Source organism: Oncorhynchus gorbuscha, linkage group LG10 (genome assembly GCF_021184085.1).
Source record: "Oncorhynchus gorbuscha isolate QuinsamMale2020 ecotype Even-year linkage group LG10, OgorEven_v1.0, whole genome shotgun sequence".
Taxonomy (NCBI): domain Eukaryota; kingdom Metazoa; phylum Chordata; class Actinopteri; order Salmoniformes; family Salmonidae; genus Oncorhynchus; species Oncorhynchus gorbuscha.
Window position 1 is genome coordinate 53,620,210 of NC_060182.1, and position 18,561 is coordinate 53,638,770.

Below are 18,561 nucleotides of genomic sequence, written 5' to 3' on the forward strand. Positions count from 1 at the left end.
TAGACAAATCAGCATTGTAGTGGGTGTGGCCAATGACGCCATCTCCGACCCTTTAGAGGCCCTTCTCTTAGCCGCAGAGACAACTTCGCAGTTTAGAAGCCAATTCCCTACAATTCTACACATTTTGCCATGGGGCTGAGTGAAAATGTGCAGTTTAAAGCACATTTCCAGTAATTCTAAACATTTTGCCATGGCTTATGCCGTGTTCTTATGCTATCTGAGTGACTCAAACATTGTAACAAAATCAATGGAGGCCCCATGCCATGCCTTTTCTTTAATTTTAGATTCTCCCTGACTGTCTAGTTTTTATTTTGGTGATAGTTCTCAAAGATAATATTTTTTACAATACATACAATACTGTTCAAAAGTTTGGGGTCACTTAGAAATGTCCTTGTTTTTTAAACAAAGCACAAAAACCTCAACCAAATGTATTGCCCCATTGGAGAATATAAATGGACTGATGAAAAAATATGATATGATGAAAAAAATATGTACAAAAAAATAATAAATATTTATTTATTTATTTTGGCGTAGAGCAGGTCAGCCACCACGGGGAGACTCGTCGAGGCCTGGTGGCAGACTGAGTCTACATCACGAGGTGATGGCCCCCTCTGCTGGACATGCCAGGTCTCGACGGGCTCTCCGGCCAGGACTAATTGAGGCTGATTGTGGTTGGTGGGTAATCAAGGGCTGATTGCTCACCAGCTGTACGAGTCCCATAAAGCTGCCAGAAGGGCAGCACACAAGGAGAGGGACTTGGCGAAGAAAGATGACTTCCATGTAGTTGGAGAAGGTGCCGAGCTAAAAGGAGGGAGTTCAGTTTTTGTGCCTGACAGGATACAGCAAGACCCGGAGCCCAGAAGACGGTATCGCGGAGAGGGTCTCACGGGGGAGACCTATCCTTTTCTTATGATTTATTATTTAAATAGGCATCCTTGAAACCGAGCTAATCCTACTTTGTCCATGTGTGATCTGTGTAAACATCTTGACCAAACCCCCTGGTCTGCCACAATAAATATATATATATATCATCAGATGAAGTCGGAAGTTTACATTCACTTATGTTGGAGTCATTAAAACTTGTTTTTCAACCACTCCACAAATTTCTTGTTAACAAACTATAGATATGGCAAGTCGGTTAGGACACAAGTACATTTTCCAACAATTTTTTTAAGACAGTGAATATTTCACTTATAATTCACTGCATCACAATTCCAGTGGCTCAGAAGTTTACCTTTGGGATAGGAGGCAGTATTTATCACGTCCGGATGAAGAGCGTGCTCAGAGCAAACTGTCTGCTACTCAGGCCCAGAAGCTAATGTATGCATATTATTAGTAGATTTGGATAGAAAACACTCTGAAGTTTCTAAACCTGTTTGAATGATGTGTGTGAGTATAACAGAACTCATATGGCAGGTGAAAACCTGATAAAAATCCAACCAGGAAGTGGGAAATCGGAGGTTTGTAGTTTTTGTAAGTGATTGCCTATCCAATATTCAGTGTAAATGGGGTCAGATTGCACTTCCTATGGCTTCCACTAGATGTCAACAGTCTTTAGAACGTTGTTTCAGGCTTCTACTATGAAAGATGAGCGAATAAGAGCTGTTTGAACCAGGGGTCTGGCTGAAAGAGCGCAAGCTCTGTTCCCTTTCATTTCCCTTTCATTTCCGGTTGAAACATTATTGAAGATTTATGTTAAAAAGATTGATTATATACATCGTTTGACATGTTTCTACGAAGTGTCATAGAAATGTTTTGACTTTTCGCCTGAACTAAGTGTTTGCGCCTTGTGCATTTGGATTACTGGACTAAACGCGTGAACAAAAAGGAGGTATTTGGACATAAAGATGAACTTTATTGAACAAAACTAACATTTATTGTCTAACATGGAGACCTGGGAGTGCCATCAGATGAATATCAAAGGTAAGTGATTAACTTTAACGCTACATCTGACTTTTGTGACACCTCTCCTTGGTTGGAAAATGGCTGTATGGTATTCTGTGGCTAGGCGCTGACCTGACATAGTCGCAAAGTCTGCTTTCGCCGTAAAGTTTTGGAAACTTTAGAGTGTTTTCTATCCAAATCTACTAATTATATGCATATTCTAGCTTCTGGGCCTGAGTAGCAGACAGTTTACTCTGGGCACCTTATTCATCCAAGCTACTCAATACTGCCCCCCGTTCCCAAAGAAGTTGACAGAAGCTCTTATTTAGAGCGACTTAGTTAGTGTTTTCAACTAAGGTTGATAAGACAACCACCTATCAAAGCCATTGCAATTAAAACCTTACTTGCCGCAGTCAGTGGTAGTAAGAAAAGACAAGTGCAAGTAAGTGATGGTGGCATCATGGCTCTTTTCTCATCCACCCAGGTTCTTCTGTGATTCAGATGTCACAGTTGGTTAGAGCAGGGTGCTCCGGGGCTACATTCACCAGAGCACAATGTTGTGGGATGTTCAGATATACCTATATTGTGTAGTACGAAGCTGCCTGGCATTGTAGAATAATAGTAGTAGAATAAGGAATCTCATCTTACATTTACATTTACATTTAAGTCATTTAGCAGACGCTCTTATCCAGAGCGACTTACAAATTGGTGCATTCACCTTATGACATCCAGTGGGACAGTCACTTTACAATAGTGCGTCTAAAACTTAAGGGGGGGTGAGAGGGATTACTTATCCTATCCTAGGTATTCCTTAAAGAGGTGGGGTTTCAGGTGTCTCCGGAAGGTGGTGATTGACTCCGCTGTCCTGGCGTCGTGAGGGAGTTTGTTCCACCATTGGGGGGCCAGGGCAGCGAACAGTTTTGACTGGGCTGAGCGGGAGCTGTACTTCCTCAGTGGTAGGGAGGCGAGCAGGCCAGAGGTGGATGAACGCAGTGCCCTTGTTTGGGTGTAGGGCCTGATCAGAGCCTGGAGGTACTGAGGTGCCGTTCCCCTCACAGCTCCGTAGGCAAGCACCATGGTCTTGTAGCGGATGCGAGCTTCAACTGGAAGCCAGTGGAGAGAACGGAGGAGCGGGGTGACGTGAGAGAACTTGGGAAGGTTGAACACCAGACGGGCTGCGGCGTTCTGGATGAGTTGAAGGGGTTTAATGGCACAGGCAGGGAGCCCAGCCAACAGCGAGTTGCAGTAATCCAGACGGGAGATGACAAGTGCCTGGATTAGGACCTGCGCCGCTTCCTGTGTGAGGCAGGGTCGTACTCTGCGGATGTTGTAGAGCATGAACCTACAGGAACGGGCCACCGCCTTGATGTTGGTTGAGAACGACAGGGTGTTGTCCAGGATCACGCCAAGGTTCTTGGCGCTCTGGGAGGAGGACACAATGGAGTTGTCAACCGTGATGGCGAGATCATGGAACGGGCAGTCCTTCCCCGGGAGGAAGAGCAGCTCCGTCTTGCCGAGGTTCAGCTTGAGGTGGTGATCCGTCATCCACACTGATATGTCTGCCAGACATGCAGAGATGCGATTCGCCACCTGGTCATCAGAAGGGGGAAAGGAGAAGATTAATTGTGTGTCGTCTGCATAGCAATGATAAGAGAGACCATGTGAGGTTATGACAGAGCCAAGTGACTTGGTGTATAGCGAGAATAGGAGAGGGCCAAGAACAGAGCCCTGGGGGACACCAGTGGTGAGAGCGCGTGGTGAGGAGACAGATTCTCGCCACGCCACCTGGTAGGAGCGACCTGTCAGGTAGGACGCAATCCAAGCGTGGGCCGCGCCGGAGATGCCCAACTCGGAGAGGGTGGAGAGGAGGATCTGATGGTTCACAGTATCGAAGGCAGCCGATAGATCTAGAAGGATGAGAGCAGAGGAGAGAGAGTTAGCTTTAGCAGTGCGGAGCGCCTCCGTGATACAGAGGAGAGCAGTCTCAGTTGAATGACTAGTCTTGAAACCTGACTGATTTGGATCAAGAAGGTCATTCAGAGAGAGATAGCGGGAGAGCTGGCCAAGGACGGCACGTTCAAGAGTTTTGGAGAGAAAAGAAAGAAGGGATACTGGTCTGTAATTGTTGACATCGGAGGGATCGAGTGTAGGTTTTTTCAGAAGGGGTGCAACTCTCGCTCTCTTGAAGACGGAAGGGACGTAGCCAGCGGTCAGGGATGAGTTGATGAGCGAGGTGAGGTAAGGGAGAAGGTCTCCGGAAATGGTCTGGAGAAGAGAGGAGGGGATAGGGTCAAGCGGGCAGGTTGTTGGGCGGCCGGCCGTCACAAGACGCGAGATTTCATCTGGAGAGATAGGGGAGAAAGAGGTCAGAGCACAGGGTAGGGCAGTGTGAGCAGAACCAGCGGTGTCGTTTGACTTAGCAAACGAGGATCGGATGTCGTCGACCTTCTTTTCAAAATGGTTGACGAAGTCATCTGCAGAGAGGGAGGAGGGGGGGATTCAGGAGGGAGGAGAAGGTGGCAAAGAGCTTCCTAGGGTTAGAGGCAGATGCTTGGAATTTAGCGTGGTAGAAAGTGGCTTTAGCAGCAGAGACAGAGGAGGAAAATGTAGAGAGGAGGGAGTGAAAGGATGCCAGGTCCGCAGGGAGGCGAGTTTTCCTCCATTTCCGCTCGGCTGCCCGGAGCCCTGTTCTGTGAGCTCGCAATGAGTCATCGAGCCACGGAGCGGGAGGGGAGGACCGAGCCGGCCTGGAGGATAGGGGACATAGAGAGTCAAGGGATGCAGAGAGGGAGGAGAGGAGGGTTGAGGAGGCAGAATCAGGAGATAGGTGGGAGAAGGTCTGAGCGGAGGGAAGAGATGATAGGATGGAAGAGGAGAGAGTAGCGGGGAGAGAGAGCGAAGGTTGGGACGGCGCGATACCATCCGAGTAGGGGCAGTGTGGGAGGTGTTGGATGAGAGCGAGAGGGAAAAGGATACAAGGTAGTGGTCGGAGACTTGGAGGGGAGTTGCAATGAGGTTAGTGGAAGAACAGCATCTAGTAAAGATGAGGTCGAGCGTATTGCCTGCCTTGTGAGTAGGGGGAAGGTGAGAGGGTGAGGTCAAAAGAGGAGAGGAGTGGAAAGGAGGCAGAGAGGAATGAGTCAAAGGTAGACGTGGGGAGGTTAAAGTCGCCCAGAACTGTGAGAGGTGAGCCGTCCTCAGGAAAGGAGCTTATCAAGGCATCAAGCTCATTGATGAACTCTCCGAGGGAACCTGGAGGGCGATAAATGATAAGGATGTTAAGCTTGAAAGGGCTAGTAACTGTGACAGCATGGAATTCAAAGGAGGCGATAGACAGATGGGTAAGGGGAGAAAGAGAGAATGACCACTTGGGAGAGATGAGGATCCCGGTGCCACCACCCCGCTGACCAGACTCTCTCGGGGTGTGCGAGAACATGTGGGCGGACGAAGAGAGAGCAGTAGGAGTAGCAGTGTTGTCTGTGGTGATCCATGTTTCCGTCAGTGCCAAGAAGTCGAGGGACTGGAGGGAGGCATAGGCTGAGATGAACTCTGCCTTGTTGACCGCAGATTGGCAGTTCCAGAGGCTACCGGAGACCTGGAACTCCACGTGGGTCGTGCGCGCTGGGACCACCAGAGTAGGGTGGCCGCGGCCACGTGGTGTGGAGCGTTTGTATGGTCTGTGCAGAGAGGAGAGAACAGGGATAAACAGACACATAGTTGACAGGCTACAGAAGAGGCTACGCTAATGCAAAGGAGATTGGAATGACAAGTGGACTACACGTCTCGAATGTTCAGAAAGTTAAGCTACGTAGCAAGAATCTTATTGACTAAAATGATTAAAATGATACAGTACTGCTGAAGTAGGCCAGCTGGCAGTGGGTGAGTTGTTGACACTACACTAATCAAGTCGTTCCGTTGAGTGTAATAGTTTCTGCAGTGTTGCTATTCGGGGGCTAGCTGGCTAGCTAGCAGTGTTGTTTACGTTACGTTGCGTTAAAAGAACGACAATAGCTGGCTAGCGAACCTAGAAAATCGCTCTAGACTACACAATTATCTTTGATACAAAGACGGCTATGTAGCTAGCTATGTAGCTAGCTACGATCTATTCGTGTCATTTCATATTGCCTTGGTTGTAGGTTTCACTTATTGTATGCATACGTACAGTCAAATCAAATTGTATTTGTCACATACACATGGTTAGCAGATGTTAATGCGAGTGTAGCGAAATGCTTGTGCTTCTAGTTCCGACAATGCAGTAATAACCAACAAGTAATCTAACTAACAATTCCAAAACTACTGTCTTATACACAGTGTAAGGGGATAAAGAATATGTACATAAAGATATATGAATGAGTGATGGTACAGAGCAGCATAGGCAAGATACAGTAGATGGTATCGACTACAGTATATACATATGAGATGAGTATGTAAACAAAGTGGCATAGTTAAAGTGGCTATTGATACATGTATTACGTAAGGATGCAGTAGATGATAGAGTACAGTATATACGTATGCATATGAGATGAATAATGTAGGGTATGTAACATTATATTAGGTAGCAGTCTAGTGAATACATGTATTAATTGCAAGCAGACCTGGGTTTAAATATTAATCGAAATCGTTAATATATTATTTTATCATTTGTTGTACCCTGTCTTGAGTGGCAGATGGGCGGGGTTTGCATTTTTTTTACCTTTCTATTGCTTCCATTTTGCTAGACATCCTCTATCAAGCCCATATTAAGTATTTGAAATTATTTTAATTACTATTTGAACCCAGGATGTATTCATTAATGCACACAGTTGCGAACCATAACAAAACAGAGCATATCTTATTAGACAAGTTCAGGTTAGTCTCTCCCCGTTTCGGCCATTTGCTTTAATTTGGTTCCTAGTGAATACACCCCAGGTCTCATTGCAAGTGACAGGATGAAAAGTGTCTTTCTGTTTTTGCTCTCGTTCCCTCCAGAGTTCTCCTTCTTTGACCCCGAGGAGCCCCAGTGCAGGGAGGTGCTGTTTGAGTCCAGCACCACGGTACCGGAGCTGTTCGCCGTACTCAGGCAGTGGGTGCCCCAGGTCCAGAAGAATATCAGCCTGATCGGCAATGAGGTGACCCTTATTCCTCCATTACACCTAGTTTGTGTCCCAAATGTCACCGTCTTCCCTATTTAGTGCCCTCAGGGCTCTGGTCAGAAGTAGTGCACTATATCAAGGGCATAGGGTGACATTTGGGACATATATTTAATATCTCTCCAGGTTAGTTCATTAAGATAACCCATTTGTTCAACCTCCTGGGGTTGTAGACAAAGAGACAACACAAAGGACATTGTCAATGACGACACTAATGCCTGATTCACACTATGGGGCTGACGTCAATATTTTATTTTCCCATTGTCCATGCGTAATTAGGCCAAGCCAGTACGTCTCGTTTTGGCTTTGCTCGATTTGGGTCTATAGTTTGAATCCGGCATCAGTCAGCCACAATCAGACATATTTTTTACACAAAAACGTTCATTTGTATGATAAAATAACTATTCAGTGTAGCTCATCACCTGTGGAAAACATTTGTATTGATTTAAATACTGCAACATACTATACAGTACAGTGAGCTCTGATCTTGAAATCAAACGTAATCTCTCTCTTCCCCATGTCTTAGTGCTCAGTGTTGTGCCAGATTTCCCCCGCCCCCCATTTTTTAAATTACTTTCTCTACATAGTGTGGCAACTGGATAATTGACCCCCTGAGAAAGGGAACAACTCTGCCTCTGTCCTTAGGGAAATTTAGCATTCAGGCAGGTGGACATTTCTTTATGAATTCCAAAGCTTACAACTTGCTTTAGTGATAACATAGCACTGCAAAAAAAAGAAAAGAAAGACCTCCTCACAAATGACTTCCCACAACAAAAGTGATAGCCACCTTTGTTTGGGTTTCCAGCTTCTGAAGTTAGTATCGGTTCAGTGCTGTAAAATCCCTTGGTCTCAGACATTTCTAGGTTTTCATGGGTTTATTAGATCTGTGTTGCACATAGCTAACTGACTATTTAGACATAGCAGTGATGCTTATCGTTGCACCACTGTTAGATCCTAAAGAGAGGCTGTGGTGTGAATGACCGCGATGGCTTGACCGACATGAGCCTCCTGCACTACTGCTGCAAGGCGGGGGCACCCGGCATAGGTGAGTAGAGGGTAGTGTATATATGTGTGTGCATGCATGTGATTGAGTGTCTTGTTTGTCTGTCTGTCTCTCTCTCTCTGTCTATGAGAAATAATGTTTGAAAGGCTTAAAGTCTGCCCTGACATTGTGTACTGTAGTGTTCAGCCATTGACCGACCGTCCGTCCGTCTGTCTGTCCGTCCGTCCGTCTGTCTGAAATATTGTTTGAAGGCTTAAAGTCTGCCCTGACATTGTGTACTGTAGTGTTCTGGCAGCCTTTGACCGTCTGTCTCTCTGTCTGTGAGAAATATTGTTTGAAAGGCTTAAAGTCTGCCCTGACATTGTGTACTGTAGTGTTCTGGCAGCCATTGACCTTCTGTCTGTCCCCTTAGGTGACGCAGACATGGCGGCCAGCTTCGCCCAGCAACTCCTGTCCCTGGGGGCAGAGCCTGGTCTGCGGTCGCGGTGGACCAACATGAGTGCCTTGCACTACGCCGCCTACTTCGATGTGCCCCAGCTCATCCGGGTGGTTCTGCACGCCTCCCAGCCCGGGGGTGAGGAAAGTGGAGATGGGGGAGAGAGGGGAGTAGGTGGTGGGGTGGATAGGGGATAAGAGAGGGGAGACACTTTGGGCTGGATAGATAAATTGTGGAACAGATAACTGGAGGGAATGCTACAAAGGGAAAGAAACTTTACTACCAACACTGTCATTTGATACTTTGTCCCCTGCAACCACACTCACATGATCTCAAACAATAAGGATTCAAGCTTCCAGTTTTCAGAATAGTACACTCATACAGTATGTGCAAAGGGAGTACTTGTGTAGGCAAATATGCTGAATAATCGTGTAGGCAACAAAAAACGCACACCTGTTTAGGCGAGGTGCTAACTAGTGGAGTAGAACACATGAAAAAGAAAAGGAGAGCTGCACACTCTCGGAGCTCAGACGCAATAATTTTATAACCAATGTTTCAACAGACTGTGTCTGTCAAGGTATAATGACAAACACTGAGCTCCTAGAGTGTACGAATCTTACATTATTTTTCAAATATACTGAATAAACAAACACAAACAGTAAATAGACCACACTTACTGTTGTCTGTTCAAATAAAGAATAACTAAATACAATTTGCTGACTTTCAGCATGTCACACCTCTCTCTCTGTCCTTAAACTTTTTGTCTTCTTGTGATGATGAAGCATTGAGATATAAAGCACATTTCTGCAAAAGCAGACAATAAAGTGTTATTTAATCTAATTTGATTGGATCTATGAACTTGTTTCAGAGGTAGACACCACCTGCAGTGACTTTGACTTCGGCACGGCCCTGCACATTGCCGCCTCCAACCTGTGCTCCTCCGCAGTCAAGTGTCTGCTAGAACTGGGAGCTAACCCCACCTTCAGGGTATGTTCCCCAAATTGCCCTTCCCCTTGGATAAACACTTAGGGCTGATTTCCCAGACACTTTCAACAGAGAACCTAAATCGCTCTGAGCTGTACATTTGCCTGGGAAATGTGGTGTCAATGGGTACCTTTTGCTTCCTGTAACATAATTCAACTCAGCTGGTAGCTACCTGGTACCACCTACCTAACTAGCTTAGAGGCTGTTCAGCTGTCTCTCCTCACATTTGACTAATGTAAAACACAACTCAAGACCACTTTACTACCATTTTACCATAAACACAGTGCTGGCTTGATTTATAAGAGTGGGTTTTATTTAAATACACTCTCACACGCAAACACATTCTACACATGCCTTCTCATTCATATAGAAAGTCTGCATTTCTACGCATGGATGTTCTCCATTCTACTCATGTATAGTCATAGTAAATGAATATACACACCACACACAGTCACACATACCGTCACACCTCCTTTCCACTCATTCCCCGCTCTCTCGAAATTATACCCCTCAGGAATGTGCAATCCTTGTGACACAAAGATCCCGTCGAGCAGATGTGTGTTTCTTCGCCACTGAAGGTGTCACACATCCCTCCTATGCCCGACTCTCGCTTCTTCGCTTTACCTTTCCCAACTCTCTCATTCAGTTCTCTCCCGCAGGTTTTTCCTGCAAATTAACAGCACTAATTTATCTCTTAAACCAATTTTACACCCCCTCGGTGCGAGTGGAGAGGAACGCAACACCAGATGAATTTTCATTGTTGATATTATTTACCCCGGCTAAAAAGCCCGCTGTGTCTCGAACAACCTGCGACTCCTGTTTAAGCATTTCAGGCCCAGAGGGGGGACAAGTAAAGAGTCTCTGTGGCTCAGTCTTTAGCTATCGAGAAATGTTCCTTGAACATTTTGGTTGGTTCTCAGGTAGAGGTAACGGTGCGAGGGAATGTTCAAGGCAATATGTTTGCGGAAACATTTTGTCAAGGTCAAATGAAAACGATTGATTGATTGGTTGATTGCACTCTTTCAGATGCCCAGCCCATACCCCGATGACACTACTTGTATAGTATAAATAATAATAGACTTGTTCTATATAGCACTTTTCATTACAAGTAGAATCTAAGTAATTTTGATCTGGAAGTTCTTCGGTGATGGCCTTCCACAGCTTTAGAAGGTAGGCAGTTCGAAAAGGTAGTATCTTGAGCGGAGGGAGCATATATGGAACAGCCACGCTGGGAGGTAGAAACATCTGACAAACAGGCCACAGAGTTCTTCATCGGGTACCTTGTCGTCTTCGATGTTCGCAGTCCCTCTTCTGTAGGTAGGCTGGATCGTCCACTACTGAAATGCAGCACCCACCTGGGTGATGCTTCGATGACTGAAAAGCATAAGTAAGACCATCACACCTCAGCAGTAATCTGGAAAAGCCCCCCTATGAGGCAAGCTTCTGCATCCCCTCACCCTCTAGGAACCGGGGCAGGTGGCCAAAAAAACTGATGCTATTAATCTGGTGTTGCATAATCCAAATCATATTAGCTAGCTATATTAGCTTGCCAAGCAGAAACAAAACAGACTTGCCATAATCAGTCCTGCAATTCCGTGGATCACAACCAGGTATTACAGTTCATCTCTCAACAACTTATCAAAAAACAAAAAAAGTGAATAAAAAATGTAGTAGAAAACACTTTGATTGCAGAGATGTAGGCAGAGGATATACGTTCTCACCCCCTCCTACTCTACTGTCCCTATAAATTTAATTTGTAGAAAAGCTCCTGTGTTAGTCCTCCATACTGCCATCCCCTCTGTTTGATTCAGTAAGGCTTGTGACTCACCACAGCACATCGTTATTCAGCGAGATCTGCGAGAGAGGTGATGGGAGTTCGTTCATGTTGTGAAAGGCACAGGCTTGGCAATTTTGAAGTTCGTAATCATCTCTCCGAGCCCGATCACAATCTGTCAATTAGAAAGATAGAGTTCATCAAGAAGTGTAGCTTCATGTGTATACTTCCAATAACATACCCGAGGATGACAGTGATTGTTAACTGTACGTTGTAGTTCTGCCTATTTTTGTGGGGCAGGGAGCGTAGAGCTTATCCTTCCTCTGTAGTTTCACGTTTTTTTTCATGTGCACAAGTGCAGTGTAATACCTTTTCTTGTTGTTATTTCTCAACAATGCAGTAATCAATATCAATTGTCCTATAAAAATAGATAAAGTCAAGTAGAACAAAAGCAAACGAGAAATAGAAATAAGGAGAACACAAGAAAGTAAGTAAGCTCTATACATTGTCAGTTCCATGGTCAGTGCCAATACCATATTAATAATGTGCAGGGATACTGGAGTGATAGAGGTAGAAATGTATAGGGGTAAGGTGACTCGGCATCAGGATGTATGACAGAGTAGCAGAAGCGTATGCCAGTGTGTGTTGATGTGTGTAGGGTCAGTATTTGTGTGTATGAGCAAATGAAGTGTTTGTGTGTGTTGGAGTGTCAGTGTTTGGGAGTGAGTGTGTAGACTGTGCATAGAGTGAGTGTTCATAGAGACAGTGCAAAAAATATAAACAAACTAAAAGGGTCAATGCAGATAGTCCATGTAGCCATTTTGGTAGATATTTAGCTTATGGCTTGAGGGTAGAAGCTGTTCAGGATACTGTTGGTGTCAGATTTGTTGCTCCAGTACCGCTTGCTCTGTGGAAGCAGAGAGAACAGTCTATGGGTTCTGGGCCTTCCTTTCACACCGCCTGATATGGAGGTCCTGGATGGCGGGGAGCTCAGCTCCAGTAATGTACTGGGCTGTCCGCACCACCCTCTGTAAGCACCATGCAATTGAGGGCGGTACAGTTGCCATACCAAGCAGTGATGCAGCCAGTCAAGATACTCTCAATGGTGCAGCTGTAGAACTTTTTAAGGATTTGAGGGCCCGTGGCAAATCTTTTCAACCTCTTGAGGGAGAAGAGGCACTGTCGCGTCTTCTTTACGACTGATTGCATGTTTGTGGACCATTTTAATTCCTTAGTGATTTGGACACAGGAACTTGAAGGTCTCGACCCACTCCATTGCAGAGCCGTCAATGAAGATGATCGTGAATATGGCTGCCAGCTGTTCTGCACATGCTCTGAGAATGAGCCCTGCTATACTTTCCGGCCCTGCTGCCTTACGCCTGTTAACCTCATTAAAAACCTTACTCACGTCGACCTCGCAGAGCTGGATCACCCAGTCCCCTGGGTCAGCCATTGCCCTTGTGCACGGCTCAAGAGTTTTGCATTTTTTTAAAGCATGCATTGAGTTCATCTGGTAGAAAGGCATCATTGGACAGATTACGGCTGGGTCTTCCTTTCTAATCTGTAATGCACTCTAGCCCCTGCCACACGCGTCAGGCGTCAAAGCCTGTGTAAAAGGATTCAACCTTGTTCCTAGATTGTCCTTTTGCTTGTTTGATGGCTCTGCAGAGGGCGCAGCAGGACTTCTCGTACTTGTTTGTGTCCTCAGCCGTAGCCTCTGTGTTGGCTGCGCTAGCCCTGTGTGCCTAACCTTTTATTTTAGCACCAACCTCTGTGTTAATCTGGGGCTTTTGATTGGGGGAACAAGTTTTTGTGTATCACATTTACCATTTGGCCTCAGTTGACGCAGTACACTAAACAGGCATTCGTTTGGAATACCAATGTCTTCAATGTGCTTTGAATTTCCCCTCTCATCTTAGACAAAGTGCTTTCTCATATAGGCTCACTCTCAGGCTTTTTGTCTCTGTAGCACTGCAAAGTGTATGCTGAGGGCTTTGCTTCAGCGGCTCCCTGATTTAACTCTGACATTTACTTTGAATAGAGACTTGCACCAGGTGAAATTGACAATGCGCCCTCATCCAGTGTTGTCCATATTTGCATTCAAATGGATTTGCCTCTATCATTTTGCCCATTCTGCCTCATTGGATATGTTTTATTTCATCACATGAGGGCAGCAGAGTGCTGGCGTATCTGGGAATCGATTCTGCTCCTTACACAACTAGAGTTTCGAGGAGAAAACTGATGTTTGATTTGGCACAGTGTACTGGCTATACTTTTCAACCTCTCTCGAAAACAAGACTTGGTCTCCAAGGAGTACAAAGATCCAAGACTATGACAGTGCTAGAGGGCATAAACATTAATCGCCAGCTTAATACGTAAGCATGAAAGGGAAGCAGGGCAAAAATACATTGCTGCCTTTCTTTATTCCTAATTGACCTAGCTGTTACTAAGTCTATGAGCTGTCAAGAAACATGCTGTTGATATAAGTTGAACATTTTGCCTATTTTTTGAAGGAGAATGCATTGTACTTTTATTCAGACAACAAGGAAAGGGTTAAGGTGAAGGAGCAGGAGCAGGTAAAGACATAGGACAGGATGTGGTTTGAACTTCTATTACTGGGGATAATGTATAGTCTGGAGTCAGACAGAAGTGGTAGCACTGCTATCTGCTCTGCTCTGTTTTTTGGTGTAATGACTTTTGGCTATTTCCACCAGTTTCTAATTTCTATGTTGGTTGTTTTTCAAGGGGTTTGTTAGCTCGGTCATTGGCACAGATCACCAGCCAGTCGAGATGCGATGCAGATTTGAAAGTGTAGATCCTTTTGTACCGGTTTCCTCCAGCATCTTCACAAGGTCCTTTGCTGTTGTTCTGGGATTGATTTAAACGTTTCGCACCAAAGTACGTTCATCTCTAGGAGACAGAGCGCGTCTCCTTCCTAAGCGGTATGACGGCTGCGTGGTCCCATGGTGTTTAAACTTGCATACTATTGTTTGTACAGATGAACTTGGTACCTTCAGGTGTTTGGAAATTGCTCCCAAGGATGATCCAGACTTGTGGAGGGCTATAATTTTTTTTCTGAGGTTTTTGCTGATTTCTTTTGATATTTCCCATGATGTCAAGCAAAGAGGCACTGAGTTTGAAGGTGCATTAGCTAGCCAGCTTTCGACTGAAACTGGTCCAGGTCAGTTGTTAGCACTAGCACAGGAACCATATCAGTCAGTGGCCGAAATTGCTTTGCCGAGCTACTCACCGTTACGAGAAAAAGCCTGTCCAAATGTATGTCCTGGCTCTGTTGGCTGCCTACTAGCTCCTCTTTCACATTTGAATAAAGGTTCAAGACGTGGTTTGATTTGCCTGCCCAACCTGCTATCTTGCTGCTATCTTCCACCGCAAGCCACCTACCCTTACAACCCCTCGGCAAACTACTGCCCATGTCACAAAGAATCCCTTCTCCCAATTAGAGAAGCTGACCGTTTCTCCCTGACTGCCGCCCATGGCAACTGTTGCTGTCGGAAACGGATGCCAAGAGATAAACAAACTATTTGTTTTGGTTGTTAATCTTGTAACCAGACATGACATGTTAGGCAGCCACCCTCCAGGTGGTATGAACATAACTTTAATGAAGGCTAACTTTGCAAAGTTCCGTATTTGGTTGTGATTATACGTGAGCTTTATCTTCCCCGCGTCTCCTCTGAGCACTAAATGGAAAATTTCTCAACACGCTAATTGGTCCGTTGATCCTCCTTAACACCTGTCTGCAGTTAAAAGTGGCTACTGTAGGTAACTAGGTGCCCAGCTGGAAATGTAAAAGAGAACATGACAGAAGAGCTGCACTGGCAAGGTCAAGGTTTTCCTAGGAATGAAAGTATGGAACTGAATTAAAGGTGGGAAGAATGGCAGTGGCAATGCCACACACCCATTGCCACTGCCATTTAAATTCATTCCTGGTCACCTTAAGGGCTGTTTTTAACACATCATAACTAGCATTGCGTTAACACCCATGGCCTGACTTTAAACACATTCCAGCTCACACATACAGTGCCTTTGGAAAGTATTCACACCCATTGACTTTTTCCACGTTTTGTTGTTTCAAAGTGGGATTAAAATGAATTTAATTAGCTTTATTTGTCAACAATCTACACATAATACTCAGTCAGTAGAGGAAAAAAATATAACTAAGTATTCATCCCCCTGAGTTAGAATCACCTTTGGCAGCGAAATGTTGAAAAGGTCAAGGGGTGTGAATACTTTCTGAAGGCACACACACACACACACACACACTCTTCTATCTCCAAAGACCTTAATGTACTAAGGGTATGCTTTTGTACAACAACATGATAAATTACTTACATTCATATCATATCGACAGACATTACACATATACGTCAATCAGCAGCGTGTCCATTAGCACAGTGTGAAAGGCAGGCTCTTGCAGAGAGCTCCTTTGACAATTCATAAAGAACCACTCGCCCCTCCAGAGGGGTTGGTGAGTGAGGTCCCAATTACTTCAGCAGCACCAATTCAAACGCCCTCCCTTGTCTATTACACCTCTGAAGCCATCTCTCCTCTGACACCTCAGTGCTCTGACTGTCTCTCTGACAGTTATGAGGATCTCTGAGGCTTAGCCATTTCACTGAACCCCCAGGGTGTGTGCCCGCGTCAATGTACTGCACATGAAACACTGATCGGGTGTATTTTTGTTGGTAATGGTGGTAATCACGTCCAAACTTGAGCTTTCCAGACCTAAGTAGAACCACCAGTCTCATGAAGTGACATTGTTGTTAACTTTTTTGGAGGCTCATTTTTGCTCTATTACTACAGACAGCTGCTATTTTATAAATCAGCTGGGGATAAATTAGTCTACTTCAGTGTTGACTCTCTCTTCTATTCATTTTTATTCTCTCCCTGTCTTTCTCCCTCTCTCTGTACCCTCATTTATTTTCCTCTTCTTGCCCCATCTTTCTTCCCCCAGAACGAGAGGGGCCAGTGCCCGGCCGACGTGGTATCCGAGCCCTTGGACATGCTCTTGGAGATGGCGGACGCCGCCGCCCTGGCCAAGGAGCTGCGCAGCCTGCTGAGGGAGGCCCTTCCCCGGCCCTGTGCCCCCCTGACCCTCCCTGCCCAAGATCCATCAGGCCTCTCCGACAAGGCTCGGCTCCAGCTCATCATCATGGGCATCCAGCTGGGCGACCGCGTGGTCATCGCCGGTCAGAAGGTAAGCGGCCAGAAGCCATAGCCATCAATGAAGGGTCTCAAATCCACAGACGGTCATTGGTTGATTGTCCATAACTGGTAGAGAAAAAAGGAGCCGTCTGCTTATTTGAGTGAATGATTAACAGCTCATCTGCCAAGACAATTACTGATTCTAACTCTTCACAATATAGCACTCTGTGAAAGATCATGACACTAGCCCCAGGAAAATGTATATGACAACACCATCTTTGGCGGTCAAGTATGTTTTTATACTTCTTAAGACAAGGGAAGGAAAAGAAAGGTATGATAAGGGATGTTCCTGCCTGAAGACACCCTCACTCCTACACGCACACACTCCAAACAGATTCTGAGTGCGCGCGTGTACAGACAGACAGGGCCCCCTCAAAGAATAAGCTATTAATGAATTCCCGCGCCACACTGAGAGCGAGAAAGCCGGGCGTTGAGTTCACACAGATTGGCTAATCATAACCCTATTTTCTCCCTGCCGCTCTGGCAAGCCAGGCACTTTGATCTCTATTTTCTTTTAATTCATTTTTGTCCATCCTCCTCTACGTGTTTGTAGTTTTGGACGCATCAAAACACGCTTGAGTTGCCGCGGGTTCTTGATAGGGTGGCCCGCCCTTACCTAAATACGCAGCCGTGCTCTCCCAAGGATGGACAGATAGAGGATGAAACAACCATATTGAGAGAGTCCTCCCCCCCACCCAATTTTTTTACTGACTATCTTTTGGAGTAGGGCCCTGTTTGTTGGCTCTATAGCTGTTTAATGTGTGTGTGCATCTGTGTGTGTGTATTCAGGTGGGCACTCTACAGTTCTGTGGCAGCACCGAGTTCGCCGGCGGTCTTTGGGCCGGCGTGGAACTCGACCAAGCGGAGGGGAAGAATGACGGATCCGTCGCTGGAGTTCAGTACTTTTCCTGCCGCCTCAAACACGGTATGTCCGCTACAACCCCGACTGACAGTACTCCCTAAGCATTAATCAATCCAATCGCTGCATATCACCATAGACTCAGTCGATATCCTCCATCCGAAGCTATTAGGACCTATCGAACAAGTTGGTTGCTCAATGGCGTCTCACTATGGCAAGAGCTATTCTCCTCATGTGAGTTGTGAGTGAACATCTCAAATGGCTGTCCCAATCTGGTGTTTGGCCCATTTTGACCTCTTGCTCTCTGCTAAAAGCAATGAAATCTCTTTTTCTCTATCTCTTCTCACATTCTCCCCACTGACAGGGATCTTTGCACCCCTGTCCAAGATCAGCAAACCCTCAGAGCGATGCAAAGCCAGCACCCAGAGAAGTGCCACCCCCATACGGCACTCTCAGCGCATCAACCTGTCACGCGTCACCTCCAAGATCAACACAGGTAACTTTCTCTGACAGGGACTTCAAATATTTGTACCATGTCAGTGGATGGACGGATAGGCTACAGGGTAAAGGATAGTTTGGCCTATAGTCCCTCGGGCCACAAAGACAAATGGACCTACCTGTGATGGAAAGCTCCCATTGTTATGAAAGCTTAGAGAAACTCCTGAGCCTGAAGGGCTGAGAGGTTGAGTTAGGGAGGTAGGGAGCGGAGTCGGACAGGTGGGAGAAGATGGAGAATGGCATAAAGGGAGGAGAGCCAATTTCCACTTCACCGTTTATCTCATTACACCCCCTCCAGGATGTGTTTTCTGGGGACCCATACACATTAATGCATTATTAGAGGCAACACATCACAGAAACACACACCTCGCCACCTCAATGACATTAGTTTTCGATGCAATGTCTCAACCCCCTTCCACCTCAATATGCTTCCACTGGCTGAGACATAACTCTGAAATTAATCCACTCTGGGCGGGGGGTGTACTCTATAACACAAAGCCATGATTCAGACTGTAATGGTCATGTAAACCATAGCTTCTCCACCTCCCTGCTGCTCGGGGGTGGCTAGAAGAGGGGCCAATGACAAAAGTCACAAACCCCATGAAAAGGGAGGAGACCTATCTCTGCTAACCAGATTTCCGCAAATGCCCGACGGAAAGGCGCAATGCCACCTCACCTGGGAATGAGTAGGTGTATCTGTCTGTCGGAGCTCTCCAGGGCAAAAGTCAAGTTCTCTCCCAAGCCTTGATTGGATTGTCTTGTCGTGGTGGC

At 45.8% G+C, this 18,561-nt stretch overlaps 1 protein-coding gene across 2 annotated transcripts in view; it reads left to right on the forward strand.

Annotated features, from left to right (window-relative positions):
• LOC124046243 (CAP-Gly domain-containing linker protein 4-like) overlaps positions 1-18,561 on the forward strand; it is a 109,870-nt gene that overhangs the window by 20,849 nt on the left and 70,460 nt on the right. For both annotated transcript variants that reach the window (XM_046366395.1, XM_046366396.1), the window contains exons 3-9: positions 6,853-6,992; positions 7,965-8,058; positions 8,429-8,590; positions 9,321-9,439; positions 16,183-16,425; positions 17,223-17,358; positions 17,657-17,788. In XM_046366395.1, coding sequence (XP_046222351.1) covers positions 6,853-6,992; positions 7,965-8,058; positions 8,429-8,590; positions 9,321-9,439; positions 16,183-16,425; positions 17,223-17,358; positions 17,657-17,788 — 1,026 coding nt within the window. The remainder of the gene's footprint in view (positions 1-6,852; positions 6,993-7,964; positions 8,059-8,428; positions 8,591-9,320; positions 9,440-16,182; positions 16,426-17,222; positions 17,359-17,656; positions 17,789-18,561) is intronic.